General features: G+C 38.0%; 2 protein-coding genes and 1 pseudogene across 3 annotated transcripts in view; 1 reads left to right on the top strand and 2 right to left on the bottom strand.

The window, feature by feature from the left end:
• Positions 1 to 386: 386 nt before the first annotated feature.
• Positions 387 to 26,731, bottom strand: Dis3 (DIS3 homolog, exosome endoribonuclease and 3'-5' exoribonuclease). 2 transcript variants are annotated; one of them, XM_032917808.1, is made up of 21 exons: positions 26,424 to 26,731; positions 25,720 to 25,877; positions 23,704 to 23,894; positions 23,078 to 23,151; positions 21,297 to 21,464; positions 16,777 to 16,941; positions 15,469 to 15,582; positions 15,139 to 15,276; positions 14,287 to 14,433; positions 13,271 to 13,387; positions 12,931 to 13,032; positions 11,611 to 11,675; positions 11,439 to 11,523; positions 9,623 to 9,750; positions 7,400 to 7,486; positions 5,868 to 6,024; positions 4,289 to 4,503; positions 3,973 to 4,141; positions 3,714 to 3,872; positions 2,893 to 3,015; positions 387 to 1,738 (listed from the first exon to the last, which is right to left on the bottom strand). In XM_032917808.1, the coding sequence occupies exons 1-21, from the start codon at positions 26,649 to 26,651 to the stop codon at positions 1,655 to 1,657; spliced, it is 2,874 nt and encodes a 957-aa protein (XP_032773699.1). In that variant the 5' UTR covers positions 26,652 to 26,731; the 3' UTR covers positions 387 to 1,654. The 2 variants fall into 2 exon arrangements, with proteins under 2 accessions (XP_032773699.1, XP_032773701.1); XM_032917810.1 differs by lacking the exon at positions 25,720 to 25,877 and adding an exon at positions 26,138 to 26,205 and having other exon boundaries at positions 26,424 to 26,674.
• LOC116913840 lies at positions 7,459 to 9,269 on the bottom strand (annotated as a pseudogene).
• Pibf1 (progesterone immunomodulatory binding factor 1) overlaps positions 26,722 to 26,849 on the top strand; it is a 167,746-nt gene continuing 167,618 nt past the window's right edge. Inside the window, exon 1 of the mRNA XM_032917804.1 lies at positions 26,722 to 26,811. The gene's annotated coding sequence lies outside the window, so the exon portion shown is untranslated. The remainder of the gene's footprint in view (positions 26,812 to 26,849) is intronic.

Raw genomic sequence — 26,849 nt, 5'->3', positions numbered from 1 at the left:
ACACAGAGGTAACAGACATAACTTACTGGCTCTCTATTACCAAGATGGCCTCTGCTGCAGGTAAACTCTGGTAAATAGATTTTAACATTTTACTTTTTATTCTTGGCTGTATTTATAGATGTCTGAGCACATGTAAAGTGAAGGCCAGACTTGGTATTGGAACTCCTAGAATCTTAGTTCCAGTTGGCTAACAGGCTTCATATCAGTGCCAAGAATCAGACTTAGATCTCTGGAAAAGTAGCCAGTGCTTGCTCTTAACTGCTGAGCCATCTTCCCAACACCTGGTAAAAAGCTACTACATACTAGGCAATAGTTACACCACTAAGCTGTATGCTGTATGCCCAACTCAATAGCAAAAACAATGTTATACATAAAATTGAAGTTCGTTTCCTTGGATAAATGATTTTTTTTCAAGAACACATACATACTTGTTTACACATTGTCTAGATGTTTATAAACTACAGTTACAGCTGAGTTATGCTATGGCTAGAGTTCAGCCAACAGTCTGTGAAATGCTGTGGCCTTTACTAACAGGTTTGCAGCCTCCTGCTCTAGTCTCAGTCACTGATCCATTTTATTCTGACCAAACACTGTCTTCCTTTAGACATATCAAGATCCTTAAGATGCTTTAACATATAGATTTTTTTCCCCAAGTAACAGAAAGCTGGGGGGAGGGGGTGTCCACAATACCAAATTCCTTTGTGTAAAACCTATAACTAAATGTCCACATATACCTGGGTATTTGTCAATCCGTTTCTGCTGTATAGAACTAGTCTACCTGATTGGAAATGGAGTAAGCAAAGTTGAATGTTAAAATATTCCTAAATACCAATGTAACATTAATCTGGGATTTGCAAGACAGGTGCACTCTGGCACACCAAGAGACTTCATTTGTTCCTTTTAATATGTCTTTACTACAATCCCTCCTCGCCTGTGTAAGTGGATATAGTTACAATTCATAAGACACTATTTTTTGTAAGTAAGCAGACATTTAAAGTACCACCTTCTTTCTCTGTAATGCCTTGTTTGGGAGAAATATTGGCAACAAAGATTAGGGACAATGATTGAACTTAACACCTGTTACTAACAAAAATCAGTGTTCCAAATCAGATCAAGATACTCCAGTTCTTGTTTTCCTATAATCCTGAAACATTCACAACTGTTTGAGGACCACTGGTAAAGTACAGGAGTCTTTTCAAAATATATGAACACAATGTAAGTAGGCAAATTAAAATGGCAAAAAGATTAAATGCCAAACACTGACAGCTTAAGATTTAGAAAGGCTTGTTCTTTGCTTCTAAAATGTTATTTTCCTGAGGAATTGATAGGTTGTTTTCTATATGAAAGTACTTAGATAATATTAATCCGCTCTTCAACGAGAAGATGAGTACTCCATTTAAATGATCGTCATAGATCTCTGAGTTGTTACTGTCATCATTTAAGTGATGGATACTCAAATGAATTTTTCTGCATAATTTTTGTTGTTGCAGAAGCAATATAATAAGATAGGTTCAGTCAGCAACCCAAAAATGCAAATTTCTTAAAATTATTGAAATGTATTTAAAAGTAGCTATCACACAGAGCTTGTAAGTATGCTTTCAATTTTGTTGCTGTTGTCAAAGTAGCCAGTCTTTGAGTTTTCTGCTTTATGTAGCTACTTTTCAAGTTTCCTCTTCTTTCCCCCTGGTCCATTAAGATCCATGTCTGAAACATCAGGAGGCATATTTATTCCTGGTATCTAAAAAAGTGTAAACAGGAAAAAAAAAATCACTGGATTAGAAGCATCAGATAAGAAATAACTTTTACCTCACCTCTCCCCTTTACCACTTGCACGTTAAACAGACTTTCAAGGGGAGGAGATGGTGTTAGAAGGTGCACCATCTCTAATTATGCACCCAAAGCAACCGAGGTTCAGAAGTCAGTCAGGGTCTCAGGAGCTTTCCAGTGCGCGGAGGCACACACTGCAATCTCAGCACTTAGGGAGAACGCACGGGAAGATCACTGCCGTGCTAGTTTAAGACTAGCCTTGTCTACATAGTAAGACAACTGAGAAACTTCAATTTGGGCAGTGTGTTTATAATGTAACAGCTCTTCCTCATGTCCAATTCTCCCTAATGGATTTATGATGCAGCAGAGAACAAGCATCAAAAGCCAAAAGCTTAAAACCAGGATCTTGGAAGCACACACCTTTACCCCAGCACTTGGGAAACAGTCAGTTGGATCTGAGTTAAAGATGCATAGCAAGTTCCTGGACAGCCAGGGCTATACAGAGAGAAACCCTGCCTCAAAAAAACCAAACCAAACCAAACAAACCAAACAACCCACCAAAAACAACCAACCAAAAAACAAAATGAACAGACGCAGCCCTTTAGATGAAGCACCTATACTTGTCTATTCTAAAACTAGAGTAAGGAATAAGCAGGAGAACTGAAGAGTCTTAGATGTTAGCACTGAGGCCCTCTGGGATCTGATGCCTGGAATCCAATGGAGCAGGTTAAATAGAAAGTAGGGTTGCTAAAGACTGACCCTGGACTCTGACCTCATAGGTAGCAATGAATATCCTAGTAAGAGCACCAGTGGAAGGGAAGCCCTGGGTCCTGCTAAGACTGAACCCCAGTGAACTAGACTGTTGGGGAGGCAAGGGGGGAGGGTTGGGAGGGAACACCCATAAGGAAGGGGAGGGGAGGGGATGTTTGCCTGAAACCGGAAAGGGAATAACACTTTCTAAATGTATATAAGAAATACTCAAGTTAATAATAATAATAATAAAAAAAAAAGAAAGTAGGGTTGCTGTGCAAATACTTGGAATACCCAGGATCTTAACATAACTTGACAACTAGATCACTCACAAAATATATGTTAATTTTTCCATGCCGTTAAATCTGATCTTACCTGTGGTTCTACAAGGGCCATGCGGATTTTCTGGTGTTGAAGATTTGATGAATCTAATGTGATTTTCACTTTAACTTTATCAAACACATGGAACACTGTACCTTCTATTCTGAGTGAAGGTATCTTGAAAAAAAAATAGAAAATCTTTTCTTAAACTTGAATATCAATTCTATTTCTGATATACATTCCACAGCAATTTAAATGTAAAATATTAACTACTCCCCAATTTAAAAGGACATGAAGATGGAAACGAAATGAGACAGGTTCTAGAGAGAGCTGGAGGGGAGAAGATAAGGGGATATAATCAAGATATATTGTATCCATATAAGCAAGCACCTAGTATTCCACTGACAATCTGGTTAAGCTAATGGTCTCGAATGCTGTCTATTTCTTTGCACACTTCAGCTTGTCACTAAGGTGGTCCTGATAGTGCATTCATTCATCTCAGTGAGTCAGCTGTTTGTGGTAAAGGAACAGAGCATACCCTTTATTCTCTTAAGAAATTTAATTCTAGTAAGTTAATGAAGTGGAAGATGTGTGAGATAACATACTACGAGTAAACTGAAAAAAAAAAAAAAATCCCTGAGCGACACAGGTGTTCATGCAATAGAAAAGAATGGCATTTGCATGAAGGAAGAGTTACTGGGATGGCATTTGTGAGTGATACCAAAGTTAAGCTGATGAAATGTGGAGTTTCTGGCATGTATTTTGAGACTTGGAATATAAATACAGAAGTTTTAACAATTTATAGCTATGGTTTGCAAACTGGTAAGCAAATATGCCTTTCTTCCAAAGACTGAGAAGGATCAGCAATGCCTTACCTCATCATCATAAGTAAGGCGTGGCTTTGGTTTATCTTTTTCTTCAAAAAAAACTGTACCTTCTAAGCCATACTTTGGAATTAACACTACAATTGCATTTTTTCTTACAAAGAGAATATAGGCTTCTTCGCTTACTATTCCTTTGCTTTTGAAAAACAACTGTAAAATAACATACAATCTTGTTAGAAGTCTTATTTTGAAATTCAATACAAAATGAACAAAATCTCCCACCCTAGCACCACAGACAAAGGACAAATACCTGTGTATGAAAAGCTACTGACGCACGCTGGGCATACTGAGCCATTTTATGCCGGAAATTGAGGTTTTTACATATATCTGAAAGCTTGTGTTTGTCCGTCAACTCTGGATAAGTACAATCAGCCCCAATCGCCACAGCTAATAGCCGATGAACAATTATGTCTGCATATCTACATACAGAAGATGGAATAATGACAATTATACCTCATATCTACATACTGAAGATGAAATAATGATGGCAAATTAGTTTTAAATTTTTATTTAAAAATTAACCTTTAAAAAAATCTGTTTTACATTTGTAAAAAAAAAAACAATACCTTCTGATAGGAGAAGTGAAATGTGTGTATATTGGGGAGGCTAAGCCATAGTGATGAAAGTCACTATCCATCCCAGAACAGAAGTAGACAGCTTGCATCATACAGCGAGTGGCCAATATCCTTAACAGAGTATTCAGGTATGGGAAATCAGGACATTCAGCTCGGTCCAAAGAGTCAGCCAAAGATTTGGCTGTATCAGTCCGAATTTCCAAATTCTGTCAATTAAAGGAAGAGAAGCACCAAATGAAACAATTCAAAATCAGTAGTATCCTCCCTCTTTGCCTCCTCCCCACTGTCCCTCTCTTTTCTCTTAGAGACTTGGTCACACTACGTAGCTTTGGATGGCTGGAACCCAAAGTGGTCAGCCTGCCTGTCTCCCACGTACTGGGATTAAAGGGATACAACACTAGCATCCACAGCCAGAATTAACGTCCTATCTTTAAAGTAAGAGTAGACCAAATACACAGTGTTTGTGTACAGATAGTATGAACTCATACATTTTGTTGGATAACTAGGGGCACTAAAAATAACTTTATAGATGATGATTATTTTGTGCAATATTAAAGCTTCAAAAAACCTTGAATGCATGTGAAAGTATCAAGACTTTGGAAAAGTTCCAAGGGAGAGGAGGACTGCCATTTCTTTCTCATACCCCAATTTATGCTTGCTTGGGGGGGGGGGTAAAGTAGCCCCGCACAGTTTCAGTACATCTGGCTTCTTCTTTACATACTTTCCCTCACTGTAAGTACAAGAGAGGACAAGTATCGAGCTGGGCCAGTGACACCGTGCTGTGTCCATCACGCTCAGCTGCTGTATTGCAGCTTACAGGGAAAGACACTGCCTCCCCCCACCCCCCTTTTCACCCATGTCTTAGTAAGAAAAATAAGAGAATCAGAAAATCCCCTAATATACAGTAACCAGTGGAGCTGGGAGCCTGGGCAGTATTGATGGATAGGTGTGCTAAGGGCACTATAAACCCGGAGACTCATATACTATTCAAGTAATGTCCAGGGAGACAATGCTCTTGTTACACGCTTGCAATAGGAGAAAAGGGCCTATATAAGATTTGAGGAGAACCAAAGTAAGCTAGGTCATGCCAAGTCTAAATATGATCAGAGTAAGGAAAGAGAAAGGGAGGAAGGATGTCTAGTGGTCAGACAAATGAGCTTAAAAAATGCCCTTAAGTCTTGCCGACAGGCTCATCGTATGGAAGCATTCTCTCAACTGAGGGTCTGACTTCTAAGATGATCTCGCTTGAGTCAAGTTAACAGAAAACTAGCTAGGACACCATGGTAAAGAGATGGAAGCGCACGCTTGTCTGAGCTACGTTAAACAGCTTAGTTTAAAACACTTGGCTTCAGGAGGACTGGTACTCCTCATGGACAGAGAGGATTTAAGATGTAGCTGGTGTCAATGTGTATGTAGGAAGAGATGGCCTTACCTCAAGTCACATTTATTAATATAAAAAAATAACTAGTTTATTTTACAGCAATTGAAGTTTTATTAAAACACGAATATTAATTTTTTCAGTGTAATGTACAGACTACAATACAAATACATCTTACTTTTCAATCTTTACCTTGGACTTAGCGGCCTTAACAAGAACGTCATAATTGGAGGGAGGTGGGGCTGGATGTTTTCGAAGCAAAGCATGTTCAGAAAACTCTTCATGAATTTTTTTTGCAACAGAAATATTAGCGAGTAACATAAATTCTTCCACCATGGAATTTGTTTCTCTGTCAGTCAGGAACATCATTAAGTAAGGAAAGAGAAGCTGAGATAGTTATCACATGTACTCACAAACTAACGTTTCTAGTGATAATGGAAACACTTCCAATGTAAAAACATTAACATGTAACACCTATATTATTAATGCCTTATGGTTCTTTAATGTCTCAGCTTCTGTACTAACAGTCTATTAACTCTGTCTCTCCTGAAAAAACCCTATGCTAGGATCTTTTCAAACTATACTCAAAGGAAAAGTGGAAGCTCTACTAACTTTATTAGCATAAATACAAAGCCAACATCTTTACTTCCTCTTACAGAAAAAGAACTATGAAAATAAACTTTCCTGGGAGAACTAAAAGGTAGTTCATACATATTATCTCAACTCCCCCAATTTTTACTAATAAATCAATAATATATTTTCAATAGCTAATTTGGATGCTTCTCTCTGGTGGGCATTCTATTGTAAATGCATGTATAAATACACTAGCAGACAACAGACACAACTGATCTCTAAGAGACAGATGTGCAACATTCTCTTCATAAAGATCATTTTTAACGGTAGCATCAAAACTTCAATTCAGCTTAACTTTTTAATTCTTAAAACAATTTGATGCAACTTTATTATAAGTTCTAAGCTAGTTTAATAAATGATCTGCAAAGTATATCTATGTTTCCTTTCTGTAGAATCACTGAAAACACAGGATTAATTTTCAATCATATTTTAATTATTAAAATAAACCATTCCTTGACAATATTTCTAAATTATATTAACTTTTAAACTATTAGGAAGCCTTCTATAGAGGAAGACCCAATGACTGACTTCAACGTCTTTAAGTTAAGAATTTAGCTTTTTGCTCTTTTCTCCCTTCCTCTCTGTCGCCCCTTTGCCCTTCCTCACCACACTTCCCCCACAATAAACCTCTCTTACATGGAAAAAAAAGTTAAGAATTTAGCTTCAAAAACTTTACATTTTCTTAAGACTTATTTTTTTAATTATGTGCATGTGAGTGTGTGTGTGGGAGTGTGCATGCTGGGAAATACCCATAGGTTCTCTCAAAAAAAGCTGCAACTTAAGCAATCCCTTCAGATGCAAAGCTACGGTCCCTTCGCATCTCTGTATACTCTATTACATACTTAAGAAATTAACCACTGAAATCTTTTATATGACTATTATGACTCAAGTCCTTAAAGTAAATCAAGGCAAATCTGAACTCTTTCTACTATCCTATCTTAACTTTATATGAGAAAAGCTAAAAAGTAAGATCATATTTACTTCATAGCTATTGTAACTGTAACAACTGTTTTAGGCATAAATCTTAGTATCTACAGTAGACATTACGTTTAAATGTAATATTTAATATCTATCTGTAAACAGTCCAATACCTCAGCTCCTTGGTCTGCAGATCAATTGGGTCGTGAGTTTCACTGTCCATGTGAAATCGAATTTCTGGAGAAGATAGTGTCAAAGCCCTGAGTAAAAATGAAAGAAATTAGTCAGGGGAGCCAAGGGCAAAGAAAAGATTCTACAAGTAACTCCTTTAAAACAGAAAACGAGTATAGAAGTATATAAGAGTTTTTCTTAGGAAGATTTTATGACCATCTACAAAGTTTCATGCTTGATTTTAATATAAAGCATAACTCACGTTTTTATTAAGCTACAATAAATATGCAACCACTTTTTTTTCAGTTGCTTCAAATTCAACTATTTAAAATTACCAAGTGGTACTGTGCGCGTCTCCCCGCATTTTTCTGAAGAGACATTCTGGCTTCAGGATGTTCTTGGATACCTGATCCATGCACACAGAGCCTACTGATCACAAATAGAAAGTATGTGCAGGAATTGTAAGCACCCTTCTGAAACATCTAGGTTCCCTTCAACACCAATATGTAAACACTACCTAAAAGGTTATCCAGACAAGCAAAGTCCATGTGTGTTTATGTTCTCTCTCTGTTTTTGCCTTATTGGTATGGAATCAGAAAATGGAGAAGTTATTTGTTTTGGGAAAAAATTCTAAAGCTTGGGCTTTCTGACACTGGCAAGGCAAGAAGCTGGGGTCAGCTCTGGTAACTGGCAGGAGCGTAATAATTTGCATTCCAATGGTTTAAATGAGATACCCCTGATCAGGCTGGTCATATTGTAAGAAGAAGAGGTCTTTCCCCAGGAGGTGAGATGGAGCAAGGCTTTGGAGAACAGCTTCGCTGAACTGGTAGGTCAGCTTTCTCCAGATTTTTGTGATCTCCCCAGTTCTGGCATAATTCCTTAGGGCTTTGGCTATCTTCTGGTAAGTCATGGATTTCTGGTTGCCTTTTATTTTCCCACAAAGTTCAGCGAGTTTTTCTTTGTTTTTTGATATAAACTGAAAGACCCCTTTGGCTTTGACGACCCACTAAATACAAGACACCATCTCCGAATTGCACAGGGATTCGAAAAGGTATTCAAATCGCCAAAGCATCCTCCTGCCTCTTCCTCCCTTTTTCTGGGAGAAGGGGGCTTGTACCAGCTGGCTTCCAGCTATGTTCTGCAGGGATTGATGGAAGCTTCCTTCCAAAGCAACTACTTTTGTTTTTAAAGCAGCTAAAAACAGGCAAACTGCCAATAATTCCCTTTCTATGGCAAACAAAGTACTGTGACGGGCAGTGTTGGAGAGGACCAGAGCAGCTTACACAGGCTAGTCAGAGAAGACATACAAGGAACCACACGGAGACTTCTGAAACAACCACCACTGAAACATCGCAGGGACCGATGGCTATTCCAGGTAGAGCTGTAGGTCTGAGAATATACTGTGCTAAGGGTTATTTATGTGTGGATCTTTGTGGCTACCTTCTCCTTCGCAAAGGTCACAAGGTCACACACTAAGGTGTCTTCAGATGTGCTGCTACTTTCGTCAAGTGCCTGGTTTCTGGTTTTGCTCTTTCAGTTTTGTGAGACGGGCTCGCTTTTAGCTTTGGGTAGAGTGGGACTAGTTCTATAGAGCAGCTGGCCTAGACAGAAATCAGACATCACTTGCCTCTGCCTCCTGAGTGCATGGATTAAAGGCATGTGTCACTAGGCTGGAAATAATTTTAATAAGGTTGGAGAATCATGGAGAGTATGTTAGCCTTATACTTAAGTGACAAGCTTGCTTACACAGTATCTTCACTCTGGCTAAAAACTGTCTGCATGCAAAAACCTAATCAGTAAAGAGTTATTCATTTCATATTTAGTTATTCAAATATGGTAGTCACTGGCCACACATGGTTGCTTACTTAGCATAATCTGTGGCTAGGAGTATGTAAAAATGCTCACTTGCTAATTAATATTCAGGAATTCATGTTGGCACTCTGTAGGACTAGTCCAGAGGCAGCATCTGAATCACCAGCAAAACCATTTTTTCGTAACTGGTGGTGGCAAACCTAATTACAGCTCCTTTTATCTGCCTTCTTTCCAACAAGTTTGAGCTGCCACTCCTGCCTGTTACAGTAAGGCAAACGGCCATGATAAAGATCTGGTAAGTCTAGTCTACCAGCTGATTAACCACTGTTCTAACAAAATACACTAAAGACAGCAAATGCTATCTCAGCACTGTGACCAATTAAAGATGTATTAACGGTATTTTTAGAACATACCCCTTCTCGATCCTTCCCCTTTTTAGAATTTTAGCTAGTTTATTCAGTCCACGGAGACTAGTGGTAATGTCATCGTTCATAGCGGCTGAATCAATTCTCATCTGTGCTTCAGCATATGTAAGAGAAGCCTAAGAGAGAAACCGTAGGTTAATAGAATTCTCATGACAGACAAAACACTTTTACTCTTTGACCCATAGTTTGTGTGTGCATGCTTGTGTATTCATGTTAGTACTAGGCCATACATGCCACCATGCACACATGGTGGTCAGAGGTAATGTTTCTCCCCTTTCCTGGTTTGAGACAGGGTCTCTCTTGTTCACTGCTTGGTAAGCCAGGAGAGCTGGTCCAGTGGTGGTTCCGGTCTCTGCCTTCTAAGTCCTTACAGGAGCACACTGGGATTGCAGAGATGTATGCCACAATGGAAGTGAGTCCTGGAAATCCTACCTTGCCTATTATTTTATCTCATATTTCCACTATACAAATATCCACGCTTTCAGGAAGCCCAAAATAAGTAACAAGAGAGATCTACAGCAATACTTAGATTTACACCTACAACTTCTAGTTTACTTCACTCAAGCAATCATGTAACCTGAGCAATTCCCATTAAAATAAAGGAAAATGGCAGTTTTCTTAATCCTTCCTTATTTAAACCAGTATATTTTTAGGTACATTTTAGGTTTAGAATAAAACACAAGGCAGGTTCTGACTATCCCCTAAAATCCTTTCCAAAGGATTATTACTCCCCTACTCTCTGGCAAATAGGAAGAGTCTACAAGTGTTTTAAAGGACACTACCCAAAATAGAGTAAAAATGATAAAAATTCAAAGCAATCTCTAGTAATAGATAATCCAAATATGGAAATAGCTGCCTCTGCTCCTGTTTCTGTCCAGGTGGAAAGACATTAAAGATAAAAGTAGCTTTATAATTAAAAACCACAAACCACATAAGGGAGTAACTTATTACAGGCTGAGTCAAGTTTCTCAGAGTACCTTTATCTACTAAGGATTAATAATTCTTTTTACAGAAAAAGGTTTAACATATTCATAATTTTAATCCATATAAATTTGTTAAAACTAACTATGTCACCAGGGTGGAGGTAACACATGCCTTTAATCCCAGTACTCGGGAGGGAGGGAGGAGCAGGCAGATAAGAGTTAGCTACAGACATCCAAACTCTGTCTCAATAAAACAACAAAATTATTGTTCAGAAGATTACTGCCTCAAAATACTCTAAAAATGTGTATCTCTAAAGGTCAAAATCATTCCCACATCATTATTTGGTCATTAATAGTGATACTAACTTAGAACTAAAAAACTGTCTGAAAACATCATTACAAGAAAAGCATCTGGCATACATTGGAGAACTATTTAACACCAGAGGATGGCATCTGTAAGAGAATATAGGGAGAGGTACGAAATAAGAAAAATCTCCCTCTATTCTGTTGAATATAATTTCAGGTTAGTTCTATTGGAATCTAACTATAATTTATGGTATCCATGATGCACATGCTAAGTTTTCAAACACTAATATTTTTAACTACAATAATCTCAATTACTATGATTAATGAGTTACAGCATAAAAACCGTTTAGTTGAGGTGTATAGGTTCTAAGTTCCTAAATTTAGGACAATTACTACATAAAGTAACGTCTGGATAACATCAATAATTAGGCAAATTTTAAATTCTGAAACAGACTAGGAACTACTATTAACACTGGAAATTTTAATTTTATAGAATCTAACCTTTTCAAAAGTATCTAAGAAATTTTTAAGAGCACAAAAAATGTGAAATGTCAAAAATGAATCATAACACTAACCTTTGAATTAATGACACTTTTGGTAAATCTCGTTTTTAATATTTCAGCATTATGATTCAATTCCCAAATACAGGAAAATGCCAACCTTCAGAGAAAAAGAGATGGTATTGGTTTATGGAAATCAATTAATATAATTAACATGTCACTCTTATCAAAAACAATGCAGAAGTACCTGTCCACGTTGGATCTTAGGGAACAGAGGTTGGAGCTGAGCAGCTCTGGGACCATGTCAATCCTCTGCAAGAGAAGACACCCAGCCTCAGTTACTCAGTCAGTTAACTTCCACCTGCAAGCAGCGTTAGTACAGCAGGAAGGGACAGCGTCTGTTCTGCTCAGTTTGACTAGAGAATTAAGAATATGATACAGCTGTAGGAAAAGACACAAAATTGTCACAGAAGGCAGTAAGAGTGACATTCGTGCCAGTGGATTGAGGTTTCAGTCCCCTACTTGTCCTGTCAAAATCTGAAATTTCTGGTCCTTATAAGTTGGTACCTGGTAACTCACAAACCCTTACTGAGATTTTCCTACTGCTAAACCAAAACTACAGTGTTTACAAGGAAAAAAATAAACGTTTGAGCTTTACACTATACTTTGAACATGAGTTTATAAAAGATTACCCTTCCCCTCTTCCCATCTCATCATCCAGTCTATATAAATTCATGGAAACAATAAAGGATTTTTAATTTTATGTATATATACATGATATATATATATATATATGCACAAACACAACATGTGTTTGCCTGTCACCTAAGGAGGACCACTGGATCCCCTGGAAATGGAGGTACAGACTGTTATAAGCCATCATGTGCATGGTAGGAATTGATCCCAAGTCATCTGGAAAAGCAGCCAGTGCTTTTAACTTTTAACTTCTGGGACAGCTCCTCAGTGCCACCCAACCCCCACAATCATGCGTAATATAACTTGAGTCAGCTGCATTTAACTGTTGTTTGTATCACTAGATAGCAAATTACAGTTTCTGTTTTGTGTTTGAGTGTGGCATATGGACAAGTTCATGTATGCAGAGGCCTGAGGTTAGCATCAGGCATTCCTTGATCACATTCCGATGAATTTTTTTTGAGACAGAGTCTCACTGAACCTGGACTTCACCAATTTCTCTGCTGGTCACTGACTTTCCGGGATTCACCTGTTTCTACCCAGCAGTGCTAGGATTACAGATGTGGTCCAGCTTCTATTTGGCTGTCGGGAACTGAACTCAGGCTTGGGTGGCAGGCACTTTACCAACTGAGCCACTGCTTCAGGCCATGAAATGCAATATTCTCTGTGACTTAAGACACCTTCGCCCATGCATTTCTTTTAGATAAATATATCATGTATTTATTTTAGACTGTGATTGCTCATGAGACCAAAAGTTCCTGGAAAATCAAAAGTTTGAGGCCACTCTGACCTATATACATCAGGACCCCACGTCCATCAAACCAATACAAAATGCAAAGTGATCATTATAAGATTTGAAAGTTAATACATTTACCTTTTCACAAAGATAAACAGTTGTTCCTCTTCTTGCTGATTCTTGATCCAATGCATTTCCTGGCCTGATAAAATGGCTAACATCCGCAATATGAACACCAACCTTAAAGAGATAAAATGAAAAGATGTCACTCTGTATAATTAATAGTAACTTACAATGGGATTTAGATCAGAAGAAATGCAGCTAAACTGAAAATGGACTGGTCATGGCTACTAATTCAACTCTGACTATATAACTATTGGTTTTTACAGCTATACTTTTATAGTCTGTCCTGGATCAAAAAACAATGAACTCTAGAACTGAATCACATTAGCCAAGAGCATCGAGACAATATTGATACCTCCAAGTTTCCATTACTGAGTTCTCTGCAGTGCAGGGCATCATCTATGTCAGTACATCCTGGAGGATCCACACTGCAAACACACAGATGTCTCAGATCTTCTCGGTTTTTCATGTCCTAGAAAATACCATGTTACAAAGAAAAGCAACAACAGACAACCTGGAGGAATACAGTAGCAACACAGCTCTCTAGGAATCCATAAACATGTTAGCTTTCCATGTTACAGACAAACTTGTTCTACACTACTAATTCCACAGCCTGGAGTGATAAAAGCAAATGATTTGTGTAACACCTAAAAGAGGAGTTATCTGAGAATTCTGAGAGCTGATGAGAAAACTCCAGGAAAACAAGAGCTTGGTGGCCTCCTTTCTTTAGAAACACGAAAACTGTTCTTGGCCAGTGCTTCGATGCTCCTCCCAGTTGTAGAAGATAGGAGTGAGTTTAGATTACTCACCACAGCTGGTACTGTTATTCGCTTATATGCCTCTTTGGAAAAACATGTTTTTGACACATGTGGCTCATCCACTTAACTGCATACCTTACTCGTTTGCCCGTATTTAACCCTCAGAGTGTAAGTTGTCTGATGCTCTGAATAAAGTGGCTTTTGCATAAGTCTTTAGTCTGCCTCATTTTTAGGCTCCATTCTCCAATGTTCCACTACCTTTAGAACAGTAAACACTAACAATGTTGTGATTAACTAAATGTGAAGGAGGCATGGTTTCTACATTATTTCAAAACATATATGGAAATTAAACTACATCATGGTCTGGTTCCTAGATGCTCAGGAGTGTAAGGCAAGACAAAGATCTAGGGCAGACTGGGTAACTTAGTAAAACCCAACTGAAAATAAAAACCAAAAATGTAAACCAGGGCTAAGGCTTTACTCCAGTGTCAGAGTGCTTGACTAACTTGCACACAGGCTCTAGGTTCAGTCATCAATACAAACAACAAAGACACAGAAACTCTAGGGTAAAATAACACAATCTGTAAAGTCCCTAGGAATTACTTTAACTAACCTTCTCAGTAATGCTCCAGGGCATCTTTGGCAGGAAGCTAAGAACAGCCTGGGAAAAGGGCTGATGAGGAACGTCATGCTCAAGCAGCAAAACTTCCGTTTCCGTCTCTTTCTCTCCAACATCACCTAAATTTTTTACAAAGTGTCCCTGAAATCAAAAGGTAGTATCAGAAAGGCACACTTTAACGAATCCCTACTTTATTGTACTGAATCTTCCATCCCTTATGTATCACCTCAGTGTTTCTACAGTTTCCCTAACAACACATTAAGAACAACCCTTTGGGGGTGGAGTAGTTAAGAACACGATTGCTCTTGCAGAGGTCCCAGGTTCCCGCCCCAGCACCCATGTGATGGCTCACAATGATCTGTTACTGCACTCCAGGGCTGACAGCCCCTGAACGCCAGGCATATACTGTGGTACACAGACAGACATATGTGAAGGCACAATGCTATACACATAAAAACAAACAAGCAAGCAAAAAGCCCTTTAGTAAATCAAAAATCTTAAGTGAAAATAACAAAAGGGCCTGATTCTTAGAGCATAATGCATACATTTAGTTCCTGTTAACATTCAATGTAAACTACACTTTAAAAGCAATAGCTTCAAAATTTGATTAAAATTTATTTGACCCACATTATCTTCCATAAAGTTTATCAGTAAAGGTTTTTTGCCAATTTGAGTAAAAGTAGCCACATGACTTATACTGAAATTAGATAAAATTTATCTATGCTACGACTAGGTAATCATGAAATATTTATGTATGTTTAAGTACCATATTATCACTAAAAATCAATAATATTAGTTACAAGATTTTTAATTAAATACACAATAAAATTAGTATTTTAAGTTTACATTTGGATATCTAGAATTTCTGGGCCAACCATCAATAGCGACAATAATTCTCCGTCCTTCTAATGCAGAAGCCTGTCTGGTTTCTATCCGAATTCGTGGAATTCTCTTATCAGCAGGTGTAAAGAGATGTCTTCTTGACTAGAGAAAATTAAAAAAAAAAAAATTACGGTCCTGGGATCAATCATAGTTCCTAGCAATGCTATACAAACACTGTGCCATCGAGTTACATCCCTAGCTTAGGAAAACCAATTTACATTCACACCAGATCTGGAAAAGGGGCAAAGTCAGTGATTATCATTTTTCGATAACGATAGCAAGTGCTTTACTTACCTCCTTAATATCAGACTTGGAAAGCATGCCACAGTACGGTCTCCAATTCCTCTTTATTATCCCCACAACTCTACCTGTAGGCCTCAACATTTTTTCACTTACAGCAGTCTTAAGCTGAAATATAAAAATAAAAATCTTCAGTTATATTTCTTCTATGTAAAATGAAGTCATTTTTCTTCCAAATTAGGACATGCATATCGACACTAATACATTCAGGTAGCAAATGATGACATGAAATTCAGAACCTTTATGCTCCAAAGTTCTAGACACAAGCATACCGACTGAACAATGCTAACTGTTCCATGATAATACAGCCCTTCATAATTGGCGTCAAGATGTTCATAGCTGAATGAATGGGCCAGAACTCAGTGCTTTCAAATTCAATGGGAGGATTGACTAACAAAACACTGTCTAGAAATTATGACTAAGATTTAGTACCACTTTACACCAATAGATATATGTAGTTAATAGTTAACTATGTAGTTATTATGGAGAATGTTATGTTATATGTAATCCATTACAAACTAAATATATCTTTATCAGTTCTATCTTATCTCAAGTTAAAAAGTCAAATAAAAAATGTTAACCAGTAAAAATAGCCCCTATAATATCAGACCTCTAACAATTCCCGCAGCTTGTATTTGCAAGAATAATGTTAGAGTCAGACTTCAGGAAACTGACTGGAACTAATGAAAGCAACAGCTACACAGGCTACATCTGTGCTATCCTCAACCAATGGAAGACTTAACAACACACAAGAAATAACTCATTCTTCCCAATAAATATATTAGTAGAAACAGGATAATTAGGCATGTCTAAATACAAAGATCCAGAAATATATTTGCAAAAAATGTTCAGAAAATTCTACATTTCTATTACTTATTATTAATTCGGATCATATGCATAATGTAACAGACTTCCATTTGATTCAGAGTTTTAAATACTCAAACTCACTTTAGTAAAATGTCATTAAAAGAGCAAAAGTTTTTGTAGTTAGAACAGAAATCAACTATGTACATAACTTGTAATAAAATTAAAAGTACAGAGCTTGGGAGAGATGGCTCAGTAGTTAAGGGTATTGGCTGCTCACAAATGTCAGTAATTCCAATTCTAGGAGACCTGATGGTCTTTTCTGGCTTCTGCAGGCAATGCACACACATGTTGCAGATACATATGCAGGCAAATACCCATACATATAAAAATGAATAAAACTTTAAAAAATCCAGAACAGTGGTTCTATTCAATACATATTTAAAAATGGCATGCTAAACAATATAAGACAAAACCAAGACTTGTTTTCTCTCATACCAGGAGTTCTCTCTCCTCATCTTTCTCCACATCATCTTCATTTTGACCTTCATCATGTAAAACCACAGAAGATGGTGCCACCCACTGACTCTTGGGCAATAGTTCCACAGCCACAATATCTTCATGAATAGCTCTGTTTAGATGTTTAAGTCCTTGTATAAGTATCTGTGTAAAACAATAAATGGCATGCGTTGACATATAGATTTAATGAAAATAATAAAAGTTATCTAATAGAAGGCTATAGTCTAACTATTGTATATAATATCTCTTTCTCTACGTTTTTTCCTTCTATTTTAAAATAATTATCTGAGTTGGGCTTGCTGTATAAATGTGAATGCTAAACAAACTTCGCTGATCTGAATTTCATCTCTGAGCCCATGGTGGAAGGAGAGAAATGACTTCTGAAAGATGTCCTTTATTTATTTATTTATTTTTTTTTTTTTTCCCAGAGCTGGGGACCGAACCCAGGGCCTTGCTCTTCCTAGGCAAGCGCTCTACCACTGAGCTAAATCCCCAACCCCAAGATGTCCTTTATTTCTCCATACTCCCAATTCACACTCTACATCATATATACACATTAGCCATTCCAAAATTAAAAATACTACTCTTCATTACATAATGTTAATTTTTAAATTTTACTGAGAAAAACAGTTCAGGAAGTATATGGGTTTTGCTTATGACTCCACCATAAACAATGGCTATAAACAGTTGAGAAGACCAAACTATTAAATCTGAGCATCTTGGTTGGTAAAAATGAAAACACAACTTTCAGAGATTGGGCTGAAGACTAGCTGAAATGCTCCAAAGTTTGACAAACTTGATCAATAGTAGAAGGCTGGTTGCTACCTGCGATCATATGTTTCTGAAGCACTCTTTTTGTTGTGCTAATAGTATTTCTTGAAAGTAGATAAATAAAACAGAAATATCTCGGTTTATGATATTTGATGGTTCTATTTAAAAGTGAGTTAATAGAAACTTCTGAAACAATTGGTCTCATGAAAAGTCATTACTATACGAGTGATTATTCCTTTCTGACCAATAGAAACAGCAGGTAAGCCTGAAAAGTGGCTGTGTCATAATGTGTTACCTGCAAGCATGCAGATCTGAATTTAAGCCCACAGACCACATACAATTCTGGGTATGGTGGTCCCCGCCTGCCATTCAGTCCTAAGTAGGTAGAGACAGCAGCATCTCTGGAGCTAACTGGACAAACAGTCCCGCCTAACTGGTAACCTCTAAGTCAAAAGGAAAGAGGCCACACTTCTAAGGCTATCAACTGAGGCTGTCCTCTGTTCTCTACACCCACATGTACACACATGAACTAAAAATAAAAGTGAAAGCCAGGCAACAGTAACGGATATCTTTATCCCAGCATTAGGAAGGCAGAGGCAGACAAATTTTTATGAGTTCAAAGCCAGCCTGGTCTACAAGGGGAGCTCCAGGACAGCCAGGTCTGCACAGAGAAACCCTGTTTTTAAAAGATCAAAACATGGGGGTTGGGGATTTAGCTCAGTGGTAGAGCACTTGCCTAGTAAGCGCAAGGCCCTGGGTTCAGTTCTCAGCTCCGAAAAAATAAAAAAATAAAAAAATAAAAAAGATCAAAACATAAAATAAAATGTGGAGCAAACTTAAATTCTCAAACAAAAATTTTAATCAGTTCAAGGTATTTTAGTGTCTAAAGAATTTACAGAGGGGCCATAAGATGGCTCAGTAGTAAATCTTGGCTTGGACTAGTTCAATTCCTGTGACCTGCTCTTCGGAAAGAGATGCTCAAGCACAGGTTAACATTATAATACAACATTCTTTTAGACATTGTGACATAAGAAATGTTATGGATATATTGTACAATCCCACAGGTGAAATCACTGTGGAGATCTAACAGGACTTTGGAGACAAGCTCATAAAACAGAAGGGGGACATGGAATCTCCCAAAGATGAATTCAATAATGCTTTATTGACTTTAAAGTTTTTAAATATTAATGAGACAGATAGCACAGTTGCCAAAAAGCACTAGATTTTGAAAGGACTGAATTAGATCAGTATAAATATGTGATAACCTCAGAATGCAAATCAGGAAATGAGTTGGTGTCAACATAAACATATACAAGTGATACACAAGTATATACCACAGTTGCATTGGGGAGGAGATTTTGCCTTTGTTTCAACAGGAGAGAAAACACTGTTGATTCCATTCAAATTGATAAAATAAGATTTGGCAGGAAGAACCCCTGAAGGTCCTGATGACAGACAAAAAACGAAATCAAGAAGAAGAAAACAGGTAAAGTACATGCTGATCCTTCACGTGGCACAGCTCTGAAACTGGCTGAGAGATGAAACTGTTTCCAACTAGAACTTCAGCTATGCATGGTCAATAAATCTGGCTACAGAATTCTCAAGACTTAACATCCCATCCTTTTAAATGGCATGGATAAAAATTCTATTACGAGTTGGTTATACAATCCAAACTAACGTATATAGGTAGAGCCTTACCATCTCAAACAGAGAGCCAGGAGTCTTCGTTAACTGAATTGTGCACATTGCACAGTCCACGCATATGTTATTACAGAAACGTGTATTACTTGTTTATGTTTACACTAACGAAGTCAAGGTAGCCCTGACAAGATTCACTCTCAGGGATGCTGAGACGCTGAGGGATATTTACTCCAGCATCCTGCCTGATCCTACCTCAGACTGCCTCAATACTGTTCCCTCAACCTTCTGCATCCAGAACAGCTTCAATGAAAGCTGTTGACTCAGTTGGCCCAACATCACTACGACTGTTGTTGTCTGGACATCAGAGAGTGGACATCAAATGCTACAGCTAGTTTTTTTAAGACTGACCAATGTACCAATTTTTTGGAGGGGCTCCCAAAAGGAAAACAATGCCCCAAATCAGCAAGAAGTAATTTTAAGAGAGCGACATCCCATTCACAAAAGGTGGGATGAATGACAGATGTTTGCTGTTTACGGGCATGTGGGTTATGTCACGGGCAGGAAGAAAACAAGAGAGGAGAGGTTAGACTCAGGGATTTCTCTCTTTTCTTTCCTCTGTCCTTCTTTAGCTAATGGTAAGGGGAAGAGGGATAGAAGGGATGAAAAGAAAAAAGGGGGGTATACAGGATAAAAGGGTAGATTATTGAATCTATTCTTAGGCCAAAGAACAGCAACCAGCCAAGTATTTTTACATTTGGTATACATTTTGTACAATGATACAAAATTAAGATTACATTTTGTTGGAGCTGGGGATTTAGCTCAGTGGTAGAGCGCTTGCCTAGCAAGTGCAAGGCCCTGGGTTCGGTCCCCAGCTCCGAAAAAAAGAAAAAAAGAAAAAAAAAAGATTACATCTTATTACAACACACTATGTACAGGCTCCAATTCTTGCTTTAGATATTGTTCCTATGTAACTCTTATAACTGTAATGTTAAGTTCTAGTCCTTTTGAAATCTGCTATTACAAACTGCTAAGGATTAAGTAAGAAATGCAAGTTAGTAGTTAGACAAACTCATGGTCATATTAGATACTATTCTAGTTAATTATAGTAAGATGTTTTCGAAGTTGAACAGATAGTAAATAGTTAGAAACAGGCAATTCAGATATACTATAGATACAAACTGTCCATGCTTCAATGCTGACAGAACACTGTCCAAACTGGACCAATGAGAACAGGGAAGTCAACTGCTGAGCTTTGCCAAGGCAGGGTACACAGTCCTTTCTATTCCCGCTTCACAAAAAGGCCATCAGATATTCTGGGCCAGAAGGCTCACGATCGATGCTCCAACGTTACAGAAAAATTCAGGGACCAAGCCAGGCAGCCAGCTTTCTCTATTATTTCTACAGTTTTGGAAGCTGACTGCCTGTACTTCCTGTACTCAGGTAACATTTATTCCTTCACAGGGCTCTGACAGGGTTGAAGACTAGCTAGTCTCATAATTAAGCTTCAATTGTTTAGGACTGTTTTAGATCTTTCTTCAAAAGTTATCAAATACAAGTGGACTAGCATTGGGAATACAAACTCATCTGACAGTTTTCATAATTGTTATTATTGTATATGGTTCATTATTGCATACAGTTTATTACTGTAAAGAAAAGGCCTTTCATTGAACTACAAGAGGAGATGTAGAGACTCTCTTGTGCAATATACAGATGTATCTGTCACATGTCAATAATGCTGTTGGTCTAGTAGCTTAGCAGGAAATAGGGAAATGGAAGTTACAAAACAGAGAAAGAGGATTTTGGGACAGAGTGGGACACGTGGGAGATTCACCCGACTCTGGAGAAAACAGTCTCATAAACCTGAGGAGAGGTAACTAACCATGTGGAAGCCGTAGAATAATCTAAATAGGATAAGTTACAAGGTCATCGGAGAATAAGAAAAGGTTATGGCATAGGAATTTATTAATAAATAATTACTCTCAGAGCTGCTATTTCTGGGAACAAAGAGACAGGGTAGAAATGCTCACAGTTATACACAACAATATAATTTTTTAAAAATTTCAAAAGGCATTTATTTACATACTTACCTCTTTTTCATCTTCTTTGTCTCCATGAATCCACACTGTAGCTTCTAAGTAATTTTCCCTGCTAGCTCTGAATGTTCCTTGAAGGTATGAACCAGATTTTATGCCTTGTTGGAGCTTGCTTAAAGGAAGATGCTCTGAAAATATTATTTTCCCACTTTCTATTTCATTCTATGAAATAAGCAAATCAAGTCTGTTTATATAAGACACTGTTTCTACAAGTATCATACAACTTAAAAATCCACATTATAACATATACAATTGAATTTAAACAGAGCACAGTTTTCCAGACTATTGCTATCTAAAATTACTGTAAAGAAAGTGGTATCTTTTTACTAATGTTCAACACGGTCGTCATTAAGCACAAATTCTCTTGAACTGTTGAAATGTGCATAATGGATTTTATATTTAAATTACATTTAATCAGCTACATGCAACTAGTAACTAGTTATTAGAGTACGCCAAAATATATATTCCAAAAGGCCAGTCTGGCTTATAGCTTAGAAAAGAGAGCATTCTTTTAGTTTTGTAAAGTAGTTAGTTAAAGACAAACAGGACAGAAGAAAAACTGTTTAAAGATACATGTATCATGTCCTATTAGATAGATAACTACTTCTGTAACAACAGCTGTCACTGTAATCAGGTAAGAAACACTCCTGTCACTTGAGTCATGTTTATTTATTTTTTTGGTAGTGGTAGATAAATGCTTCAAAATGTATTTGTAAGAATGGTGCTGGCACATGGCTTCAATCTCAGTACTCAGGAGGCAGAGGCAGTAGGATCTTCTCTTCGATTTTGAGGCCAGCCTGACCTACAGAGCAACTTCCAGGACAGCCATGGCCACAGAGATAAACCTTGTGTCAAAAACCAAAACAAAAAAAAGTGCACAGAAGTTCACTGAGACTTTGGGTTTGGGTTTGATTAACTGGGTCTGCATAGTTTTTGTCTGTGAGTTCTTATGATCAATAGTCATCTATATTTACCATAGCTACAGGCCAAACAATAAGACGAGAATTTTATGAATGCTTCCGATTATATTTCATTCACCTCTCTAATAATGGTATAGTTATTACTAAGTGTGTGTGTGTGTGTAAATCAGTTTGATTTCTCCTGTGGTCTTTCTCAAACTCTCTGTTATATAGCTCTGTACTTCTCTCTCAGCCTCCAATCTTTGCACTGATACAGTATGGTGTCTTATGCTGCCATTAGAACAGTCTTATGAATAAATTGCCTTTTTGATCACAGCTCTCTGCTCTCCAACTTACTCTTATATACTCTTTATTTCTGTTAGCCTGACATTTAACGTAGAGAGCTCAATCCTATTGTCTCACTTCATAGTAGACCTTTACTTAGGTCATTACTAAAACTGAAAACTTACAGACCAACAGAATGAATCCTAGCTTCCCATAATAAGACCCGCCCTGTAATATTAAGTATTTCCTTATGACTGCCTTCCCCCTCTTTCAGGCTTCAATGTTGTATGCATGGTTGGCCACTCTTTATCAAACTACTAAATTATTCACAAATGAACCATGAATTCATTTGTTTTTAATTCAACACACATGGATGCTATGTGTCAAGTGCAATTTTAAGAAGTCAATTAATTCAGCAATGACAGTTCAACTAGCAAATCACAATTATCTTGTTTATAACCTAACTCTGTTCCTATTCTAGTTTACTGGCATGTTCTAAATTTTAAATATGGTAACTATATATAACCTAATATCCCAAGTTGGCTACTTCTATATTTTCATCTTTTCAAAACAGAACATACTGAAACATACCATCTCATCAGACAAACAAGCAAGACGATCTATAAGTTCAGGGTTAGCAGTCAGGCTCTTTACATATTCTTCACCTGAAAAATAAGTTACTATTTTTAAATTCGAGTGCCTAGGCATTTTATCTGGGCATGAGAAAACCTGGATGATCTTGTTTTGAAAGTACGCCTGCCATTTTAATAAACAAAACAAAAACTATGTGATCATGACTGAAACAGAGCAATGGGTCCAGCACATAAGAATTTTTACTATGTCAACTGCAAATAATGAGGAAAAACCTAACAGACACTATCTACAACCTGCTTACTTATTAGCTCACTGAGAAATTGAAATGTACAAAGACTGACTGCTCAGCAGTCAAAACCCTTTGCAGAGGATGTTTTCAGTTTCCAGCACCCTCATGGCAGCTCACAGCTATTCCTCACTCCAGGTCCAGGGTTTCCAACACCTGCTTCTGATTTCTACATATAGGTAGGCAAAAAAATCACTCACATTAAAAGTCAAAAACCATTTGTTTCAAATGTAAAAAGAGCACATGAAATCACAGGGACAATGAAATCGGGGGTCATGTGAACATTTGGCCTGAACCTAATGCAAACACACACAAAAGCATCTACATTCAGACCTACATGTGAAAGCTGGTATTCCTTCTTCTGCAGCCTTTTCTTTGTTCTTCTTGTCGTTTGTTATAAGGATAACTTGTAGCTGATTTTCTGCTGACATCTTTAGATGTTCATTGTACCACTTTGCTGCTACTCGAATGGCTCTGTCATTTCTGTCATTGGCATTCTCCCCCTGTTCTTGCTCTATGTAGGTTTCTCTAAATGTAAAAAGATTGAAAACACAAAATAAAAGTTAGCCAGTAGTGTAAAACCTTCTGCGACATAAATGTTCACCAGTCACTAATGGGAAATGTTAGTGGTGTACATGTTTTACTTGAATTTACATGCTCATGTTCCAGAGAACAATTCTCTTGAGATCCTTCTCAAGTTTTCAAGACAATTTTCTTGAGAAGAAATTTGTGTTATTAAGGGGAAATACAGAGGGTCAAAGTTTCATTTCATGGAAAGAAAATATGAAGCCCTGAATTTATTCTTTAAACTGGGGTGTTAATTATAGGGTGGGAACAATTAACAGAACTTTGGAGACTATATAATAAAACTTCACTCAACAAACCATGGAATAACAGCAATCACTAAGGTTTGTATTGTGGACTAGAATGTTCATGATCTTGTGATTCAATGGTTCATCAATAGATAATCCATGTATATCATCCATGATTAACTCTAAATCCACACCAAAGGCTTGCAGAACCAACAAACATAAAAGTGCACTTACATGCATCTTTAGGTCTGTTCTTCAAAGCCACTATTTTTAACATGGCTTTAGTCCCTCCTATTAACTACCTACTAGTGCTCTCACAGGTATTCCACCTGTTGACACTGCAACATATCTGTGCCTCTACAAATGTGTTGGCCACATTCATAACTATTCTGGTGAATTGTCCACTGTTTACAAATCTGATAAACCCAAGCTTATCAATAAATGATATGGTCATAAAATTTAAAGTTGGTTCAACATAATGGATTTAAGTAATAAAATCTAAGTAAGATTTGTTTTGTGTCCTAAAAGTCTTCCATTTAGTCCCTATATTGCTAAAAATCTATTCAAAGCACTTGAAATAAAAACCTTGTTAGGAATCTGAACATGTTCAATACAATCCTGGTGTTCTGGTCCTAGAAACCAACTGATAACGTTATTTCTGGAGTTTAAGGAGGTATAATGAACAAACAGCCCAGAGGCCCACATGCTAGCTCTCTGTCTGTCTATCTGTCGCTCTCCCCCAACCCCTGTCTCTAGGGGGTGTGTCTGTGTGTGTGTGTGTGTGAGAGAGAGAGAGAGTGAGTGAGTGTGAGTGCGCACTGAGTTCCTACATTAGTTCCAAAATGTAAGAAAGGGATACACATGACAAGATCTAGAAACATTCTGGTTCATTAAACTTGGAACTAATAGGTGAATGCTATTTGTGCACTTGCTAAGCACCTACAATGTATAAAATATTTTCATACAATAAAATACTACTCAGTTCAAAATGTTAATAATGTCAAAGTTGAAAAGTGACCTTAAGTATCATAGATACACATTATATATTATTTATAATAGGCAGTCTGTATGTTCTGAGAGTACACATTGAGTTCAAAGGTCATGAACCTGAATATTAAAACTATTTTTAGATATCCAATTTCAACAAATCAGATGTACGACATTAACTTAAATTTTAAAGCTTACTAATCGTAAATTTGTATTTTTTATGTTTTTTTTTCTTTTTACAAATTTCTACATTTTTAATCCTATATCCATTACTCACATAGCCTAGATGATTCTTATCTCCAAACAATCTATCATTCAACTCAATATACACAACTTAAAGGGAGTATTTCAGAAGTCAAAGGACTATTAAAGCCACTAGATCCCGGTTTAGCATGTGACCTCGCTGACACTGACCTTAGCTGAGGCCTAGGTAGCACTGTCTTCCACACAGCTAGGTGACAACCAGACAGCACAGGAAGCTACTGTCTTTGATCAGTTACTCTCCGGAAATTTGATTTTAAATCTAGGTAACCCTATGGTTTTGTGATACTTACTTATGGTGCTCGTTAGTGAACGTATAGAAATGCTTCTCCTGGTTATTCGTCACATCCCTGATTCGCTTATATATGGGGGCACTCCGGTTTCTCACTTCCTGCAGGACTGTCTGAAGCACAATTACGTTCCTGATAGCAGGGTCCTCAAGAACATCAATCTTAAAAACAAAAGCAAAGCTGTTAGTTTTCCCCGAGTTCAGTTATAGCTTGTCTCCGTCAAGCCTAAATTCTTGTCACAGTTTAAAACACTGACTCTCTCTCTCGGTTAGGCCAAAATGTCAAAAGCGACAAAAACCGCTCGGCCCTGTAGGCACGAGACGAGAAAGCACCCGTAAACGGACCGCCAAAGTTTGCAATATCAAAGCTATTAATAAATAAATTATGCTGGCCCACACAGTCTTTGTTCGTAGGCACTTACAAGCTGCCTGGGGGTCGCAATCTGGAGACCACAGAAGCCCAGGTCCCCGGCTTCCAGGCACTTATAATCTAAAGTAGAAGAGACACCAGGGGTTAGAAAATTAACGTGTCTAAAAGTACGACTCCAAGAACCGAAAGCTACAAGTAAATGAAGCAAAGTTAGGGAAAGGTACCCCGGCCTGGATAGCTGGAAGCGAGGGTGGCCAAAGAACTCGCCTCTCCATCCCGAGACCCGCCTCCCTTCCCGCCACGCCCCCTCGTCACCACGCGGCCCGGCATCCACGCACCTGGTGCAGCAGCACATTGGTGTCCGGCAGGAGGTAGTGCGGCCATGGGCAGAGGCTGCTCGCCTGGTCCCGGGGCTGCAGCTCCAAGGCCGGGCCCGCGTGCGCCGCGCCACAGGCCGAGCAAGCCGGCGTGCCGCAGCCGATGTCATCCCGCAGGTAGTGCTCGCGCACGATCTTCACCACGCCGCCCGCGCGGGTCTTCTTTAAGAATGTTTTGGACTTGAGCATCTCGGCTCGCGGCGTGGAACCCCGACAAGAGCGGAATCCCGACCGCTCCAAAGCTCTGACGGAAAAAGCGTCAGATAAGAAGCGGAGGCGCTTCCATTCGCATTTCCGCCTCTTCCCGCGAGTTGTTAGTTTCACGTCTCGCGAGAAAACAGTGACGCGCGTAAGTTCCCTGATGGTCGTGACGATTGGGCGAAAGCG

This window comes from Rattus rattus, chromosome 12 (assembly GCF_011064425.1).
Source record: "Rattus rattus isolate New Zealand chromosome 12, Rrattus_CSIRO_v1, whole genome shotgun sequence".
Lineage (NCBI taxonomy): Eukaryota > Metazoa > Chordata > Mammalia > Rodentia > Muridae > Rattus > Rattus rattus.
This window is presented reverse-complemented; position numbering and strand designations above follow the sequence as displayed.

Coding starts and splice junctions, on each gene's coding strand:
- Dis3 (XM_032917808.1), bottom strand. CDS start 26,651: ATGCTCAAGTCCAAAACATTCTTAAAGAAGACCCGCGCGGGCGGCGTG. Junction 15,583..16,776: donor ATGAGGAGAGAGAACTCCTG/GTATGAGAGAAA, acceptor TTTATATTTCAG/CTTAAGACTGCTGTAAGTGA. Junction 6,025..7,399: donor CTGCAGACCAAGGAGCTGAG/GTATTGGACTGT, acceptor CCTGACTGACAG/AGAAACAAATTCCATGGTGG.